Source organism: Rhincodon typus, chromosome 41 (genome assembly GCF_021869965.1).
Source record: "Rhincodon typus isolate 14 chromosome 41, sRhiTyp1.1, whole genome shotgun sequence".
Classification (NCBI taxonomy): domain Eukaryota; kingdom Metazoa; phylum Chordata; class Chondrichthyes; order Orectolobiformes; family Rhincodontidae; genus Rhincodon; species Rhincodon typus.
In genome coordinates this window covers 3628732-3636193 of record NC_063372.1, presented here as the reverse complement: position 1 = coordinate 3636193, position 7462 = coordinate 3628732, and the positions used below count along the sequence as shown (strand labels likewise).

Below are 7462 nucleotides of genomic sequence, written 5' to 3'. Positions count from 1 at the left end.
TTGTATGTCCACAGAGTCCTCAAGATAGGAGTTTAGTAGAGGTTACTGAAGGTGGAAAGGAATTCTCTGACTCTCTCTGCCAATGATTTTAAATCTGTGTCCAATAGTTTCTAACCACTCTGAGGAAATTAAGTTCTTCCTATCCACTCTGTCCAGACCCCTCGTGATTTTTATATACCCTCAATCAGATCTCTCCGCCTCATCTGTTCCAAAAGAATCAACCCCAGCCCTTCCTAATGACTTCAAATTCTCTCGCCCTGGCTACCTTCTGAAATCCCCCTCTAACCTCTAGTGCATTATGTCCTTCCTGTAATATTAACTGGCCTACAATTCTGTTTTCTTTCTCCCTTCTTGCTTGAATCCAGGAAATTTTAGAAAGTCATAACCAGTGCTTCTGTACAAACAAGAAGCAAGAGTAGGCCACTCGAACCTGCTCCACTATTGATCTGATCATGGCTGATCTGATCAATCCACGTTCTTGCACACCACCAATAACCTTTCATCCCCTCACTTACCAAGAACCCATCCATTTCTGCCTTTCAAAATATTCAAAGATTACCTTCCTGTAAAGGTGGTGGAAATAGAGAGCAAAGATTTGACCTTCTGAGGAAGAAAGGATATACTTAAATGTCTTAAATGGGCAACCCCTTATTTTAACCCTATGATACCTTAGTTATAGCTTCTCCCACAAGAGGAAACATCCTCTCTGTATTCACCCTGTCAAGACTCCTGAGGAGAAGGTCCAGTATTTCTGCAGCTTCCTCCTTTTTACTGCTCAGTATCGTCCCACTTATTGTGGATTCCCTTGCCTTGTTTGCCCTCCCCAACGGCATTACCTTCGACTTCTCTGGATTGAATTCCACTTGCCTCTTTTCTACCCGCCTGATAATTCTGTTGATATCTTCCTCCAGTCTATAGCTTTCTCCCTTGCTATCAACCATGCAGTCAATTTTTGTTGCATTTGGAAACATGTCTACATATTAAAAAATGACATTTAAATGTAAGGGATGTGAACAGCAAGTGACCAATTTACTCTGGTTCCCTTCACCCATTTTTGAATCTAACTTTCACTGGGATCCCATGGGCTATTCATTTTTTGAACTGTCTGCCATGTATGTCCTTGTCAAAAACCTTGGTAAAATCCGTACAGATGACACAAAACATGCTAACCTTATCAACCACCCCTGTTTCTCCCTCTCAAAATGTCAAATCAAATTAGTCAGACACCACCTTCCCTCGATAAATCCATGTTGAGTGCCCCTTTCCAAATGATTTCTGCCACCTGTAGTTTGCCCGCTGCTGAGTTTAGGTTGACTGGCCTCTGATTCCTTCCTCCTTTATTTAAAGTTTTTGAGAAGATTTGTAGCTTGGGTTGTGGATGAGGTTGTAGACTTGCTTGCCGAGCTGGTGTGTTTGGTTCCAGATGTTTTTTTCACCCTGCAAGGTAACATCGTCCGTTTGCCTCCGGTGAAGCATCGGTGTTCTGTCCTGCTTGTTATTTATATGCCTCGGTTTGCTGGGGTGGTTGGTATTACTTCCGGTTCTGTTTTTCAGTGGTTTGTGTGTAGGGCCCAGTTCAATGTGTTTGTTGATGGAGTTCTGGTTGGAATGCCAGGCCTCCAGGAATTCCCTGCCATGTCTCTGTTTGGCTTGTGCTATTATGGATGTGTTGACACTAATTCGATGTGACATTCTTTGGTCTCCATACATACTGACAGTGAGAATTGGTCATGTCTTTTGGTGGCTAGTTGGTGTTCGTGTATCTGTATTACCAATTTTCACTTCTGATGAACATAAAGGACCCCATACCCACAGCCAGTAAAACTAACGTAATGTACAAAACACCATGCAAAGACTGTGAGAAACATTACATAGGCCAAATTGGAAGAAAACGGACTAGAAGGATAGACGAACACCAACTAGCCACCAAAAGACACGAGCAAGTCTCACTGGTCACAATACACACTGACAAAGAAGGACACGAATTTGACTGGGACAACACCGTCAACAAACATGGAACTGGACCTGATGTACAAACCACTGAAAAACAGAACCGGAAGTAATACCAACCACCCCAGCAAACTGAGGCATATAAATAGCAAGCGGGACAGAACAGCAACGCTTCACCGGAGGTGTACTGACGATGTCACTTGTTTCATCACCCTGCTATCAAACACACTGGCTTGGCGAGTAAGTCTGTGACTTCCTCCCTTGTGTCACAGTCCTCTCTGGCAAAGTGACATGTTGGAAAATGGTGGTCAGAGCCTCTGTCACTTCCTCCCCCTCGTCTATTTATTTATTTATTGTTTAGTAGTTTCAGATGTATTTAAATGTGGGACTAGAAGTTTATCCACTTTCAAAGATCCAGAACATTTTGATGCGTCCCATCTCGCTATGTTTATGCTATCCTTTATTTTGTACTTCTCGTTAACAAAGTCTGCTTTGTCCCCCTCCATTGTGAACTCTCGTGCAATTTCATGAAGAACCTTGCTCACATTATCTTCCTCCATGCAAGTGCTTTTTGGTTCCTCATGGGCCCTCCCGTTGTCTTGAGTTACCTGCTTGAACTTTTGTTACACCTCACTGGGGTAATGCACTGGAAGGTGAGCCTTGCAATTTCTGGAATTGCCGCTAAAGATTTTTAGAAAGTATACAGAATTTAAAGAAATGTGGGTATGGGCAGAGGGAAAGACTGGGAAAGCAGTTCAGTGTTCCCTGTCCACAGGATTTGCTGAGATAGTTCTTGTGCTGGTCAGAACGCTGCTTCTTGATCTTCCTTCTCCAGATACTTTTGACCTGTTTGTAGGAGGCACAGGATGACTACTTCCCACTTGTAAATATCTTTATACCAAATAAAAATCACAGCTTTACAGCAATTGGAAAAGGGAAAGAAATTGGCCATCTTCAGGCATGAAGATGTGTTTTACTGCAGAGTTTCTCTTCCAAAAAAAACTCTTCCAGAGGTCTAATGGTTTCTGCCAAAATATTAACACCTACAAGCTGTTCAGGCGATCATATTAGTTATTGGCAGACAGAAGGCCTTTGTCATCAATAACTGATCACTAGTCTATAGATGCAAGCAATTACATGTTGCAGGCTAAGGCTCCATTCGTACACATCCTTTGGCTCCAGCTTGTTTGCAAAGTAGTCTTTCTCTATTGCTGGAGCAAGCAGCTGTGTAAACAGCACTTGCACTGCATATCAAGTTACTTCTAAAATGTGCAGCAATCCTTGGTTTTTAAAAGGATTTTTCCATTTCAGTTCACAATCAAAAATACAGAAAAATAAAAAGATATGGTCTTGCACTTTATGTAATCAAACCAATTTGGGTTTTCCTTTTTTTTTTCTTTTCTATTTTGCCAATATTTATTCATGCCCTCTCTCTCCTTTCTTAGTTTCTTTCATTGATTTCATCTCTACACTTTGCAGAAAGCGTGGAGGACAATATGTTGAGCCCTCAGTGTTGGGCACAATCATTCCTTTTTTTTTTAAACCTTGTCTGAATCCACATGCTGTTTGGCATGTAGTGAATATTTAGATTTCAGAGCCCTACCCTTTTTGCATGAAAAAATAGTTATGAGCCTTTAGGCTCATCACTACCAACCTTGTATAGTAACCCCATCGTGTTATGGTACAGATCTCAGCAGATGATGTCGCAGCGTCTTCCTCTCTGTATGTTGACTTTGTTACTAAATTAATCCATAGGTGGTTACTGTCAGTCAGTCAACTGTATGGAATATAACAGTAGAATAAGGAAGACTATAATCTATATCTGTGATGTCATATTAGTGCACATTTGGTAAAAAAGTCCAAATATCTGATTCAAAAACCGAACTCTGTGGTATATGTTATGTGGCCTAATTTGTAACAAATCACATCACCACCTTCTTGAGGGAAAAGTAATGTATTACTCTGTTAATCAGTGTATATTTGATTCCAAGAAATTGGTAGCAATGAATGCATGAGTTGTTTTTTTATTTGGAATAATTCTTCTTTCTACAGGAGGCTCTATGTCCAATATGTATGCTATGAATGTGGCCCGGTACAAGCTCTTCCCTGAAATTAAAAAACGTGGCCTATGGGATATGCCGAGACTGGCTGTCTTCACCTCTGAAGAAGTGAGCTCTTTGGAAATTGTTTCGTAGCTTGGTCTGTTTCTATGGCCCTTTTTGATATAAAATGACTTTGTCATTTGATTAGCCTCAAAAAAAAAGCTTTGTTTTCTTCTTTTTAACGCTTCTTCTACTCTCAGTATAAAACCTAAACCTATCCAGGACTTTAATACTGTTCCACTGCTGAAAAGAGCTTCCCTTAGAACTCTCTCTCACTCGTGGGCAGGATAAAAAGGGAAACATTTAGTTCATTTAAGGGATGATTGAGCACTCAAGATGTAAGAACAATGTCTTTCTCTCTATCTTTTTGCTTTTGTGATAATGTGATAAATGGTCCTTTTTGAACCTTTTTTGCCTCTTTCTCCAAACTCCAATTACTTGCTTATTCTCTATACCTACATTTCAGTGTGCTTACAATCCAGACTCCTCATTGACTCCAACTCTACTTATCCTTGGCCAGGAGTTCCTTGCCTCACTTTTATCTTCCTTTTGTAATCATTAGATTATAAAACACCATCTTGGTGCCACTTCATTGCTGTTGCTTGAGCTGACCCCTATCTCTTTCATTCTTCCTCTTGTATCTTGCACTGTAAGCTCCCCCTGAGCTCTGCTATCAGTATGATCATGGCTGATCTACTACATTTAACTCCACTTTGTTGCTTTCTCTTCAAATCTTTAGATTTCATGAGTGAATATGTTGAATAATGGAGCATTTACAATCCCAGGGGATAGACAAATCCAAAGATCCTCCATCCTTTTGAGTGAAGATATTTGCTTTCATCTCAGTCCTCCAAAGAGGTCCTTTTCTTAACCTGTTCAGAGATGTTATTACATGCCTCTGGAGCAAGTGGGGCTACTTCCCCTGTCACCCCTTCAGCATGCATTTATCACGAGGACAATTGTTTTTTGGAATGAAGGGCTGTGACCAGTGGTGCTCCACAGGGATCAGTGCTGGGACCTCTGCTATTCATGATGCACATAAATGATTTGGAGGAAAACGTAGCTGGTTTAATTAGTAAGTTTACGGACTATACAAAGATTGGTGGAGTTGCAGATAGTGAGGATTATTGTGAAAGGATACAGCATGATATAGATCAGTTGGAGGCACGGGCAGAAAAATGGCAGATGGAGTTTAATCTGGACAAATGTGAGGTGATGCATTTTGGAAGGTCAAGTACAGGTGGAAACTATATGGGAGTATTAATATGCAGAGAGATCTGGGTGTGCAGGTCCACTGATTACTGAAAGTGGCAGCACAGGTAGATGAGGTAGTAAAGAAGGCCTATGGCATGCTTGCCTTTATCGGAAGGGGCATTGAGTATAAGGATAGACAAGTTATGCTGCAGCTTTATAGAACTTTAGTTAGGCCACGTTTGGAACATTGTGTACAGTTCTGGTCACCATACCACCAGAAGGATGTGGATGCTTCAGAGAGGGTACAGAAAACGTTTACCAAGTACCTGGTATGGGGGGAAATTAGCTAGGAAGAAAAGTTGAACAGGCTGGGTTTGTTTTCTGTGGAATGCTGGAGGTTGAGGGGCAACCTGATAGAAGTTTACAAGACTGTGAATGGCATGGGTAGAGTGGAAAGTATGAGGCTTTTTCACAGGATGGAGGGGTCAATTACTAGGGGACACAGGTTCAAGGTGTGAGGTGGTGGGGGGGGTGGTGCGGTGGTGTGTGGGGGGAATGCCTAAAAGAGATGTGCAAGGCATGCTTTTCACAAAAAGGGTGGTGAGTGCCTGGAGCCTGCTGCCAGAAGTGGTGGTGGAAGCAGACACAATAGTAGCTTTCAAGAAGCACCTGGGTAAATACATGAATAGGAAGGGAATAGAGGGATATGGATCCTGTAAGTGAAGATAGTTTTAGTATGGGCGGGTAAAGTGTGTCTGCGCAGGAGGGCTGAAGGGCCTGTTCCTGTGCTGTATTGTCCTTTGTTACTGGAGCTATGTATCAGAACAATCCAGTTTTACATTATACTTTAGGACTAGAGCTTCTCCAGTAAATGCCATTCCGAGAACCACCTCATGTCATCTGTTCCTACTTGGATTGTGACAGCAGGATCCACTCCCTCCTGCTCCAAGCCTGCTTGACTCCAGCAATGAAGAGAGCTCTTTTGCACTGGTAGCAGGCAAATAGCAATTTTTTTGGAGCTCCTGATTTTTGCTTCAGACAACAATACCTGTCTCCCTGATAGCATTTCTTTCCACCACTGCCACTTTCCTCATCATCCTCCTCTTCTTTGTCTCCCCTCAGCCCCTTTTTTTACAAAGAGATGTTGATTGGCCTTCTGTGGTACATGGCTCTGAAGAGTTTGCATGTCTTTGTTGCAGCTCAGTCATTCTGAGCCAAAACTCCTCAAACTGCTCACCCCTTGAGAAAAGCACCTCCTACCTGCTGGCCAAAGTTCAAGGCTCAGGCTCTTCCATCACTACGTGCTGGATAGTGCCTGACTCTGTCTCCGTGTTTATCCCTGACCACAGTCCAGCTGTAAATTTTCTACTGCACCCAAGGGATGCAACTGCCTTCTAAAACCCAACTGTCCAGGTATGTCATCCGTCAACATCTTGCCCAATGCCCCACAACGTGTCTGAAATTTGGATTCTAGCTCAGCAACTCTGAGACCAAATTCCTCCAAGCTACAGACCACCTCAATAGATGGGGGTGGGGGGAGTGGTATGCTTTCCACAAATTTCAATATGTTTCATTTAATGGCACATCACCTGACGTGTCTATGAATTAATTATTTTTTTTTTAACCAATTTTATAATTTGGTGAAATACAGCAAACTTCGTTTTTCACCTGGCACCTTATGAACTGGCTCACTTGATAAACCAGCAAAAAATTATATACCTCCAAATACCCTGAAGTATACTATATTATTTTCTGTCCAATTATGATACATTGAGGTTAGGTTTTCTTAATTTAAGCTTTCTTGTTGATCAATCGAATGGCCACACAAAATATCAACAGCTTTGTCAATCTCTCCTCAGATATTGCAATATACTGCAATATCAAAGTAGTTAGTTGAGGGTGTGAGTGAGAAGCTACTATGCCAGTAAGTTTTATTTAAGACAAGGTTGCATTATTATTTGTGATTAATGCTATAATAAACAGTGTGAATACTCTCTGCATTACACTTGTTACTTAGTGTGTATTTTTACCTTCTTTATGTGGACCTCGTGATAATCTGGAATATTTGATCAACTGGTACACTCCTGGTCCTGTAGGTACTGGATAACAAAATGTTTACTGTAATATCCAGTTCATTTCCTACACTAATGATAAGCCCTCTTGGTTGCCATGAGAGTTTTGAGAAAGAATACAAAGCAACCTGTCGTTTCTCGCTT

The 7462-nt window shown here is 41.5% G+C and overlaps 1 protein-coding gene across 1 annotated transcript in view; it reads left to right on the top strand.

Annotated features, from left to right (window-relative positions):
* csad (cysteine sulfinic acid decarboxylase) overlaps nucleotides 1–7462 on the top strand; it is a 39018-nt gene that overhangs the window by 16535 nt on the left and 15021 nt on the right. The window contains 1 exon segment of the mRNA XM_048618841.1: nucleotides 4003–4118. Coding sequence (XP_048474798.1) covers nucleotides 4003–4118 — 116 coding nt within the window.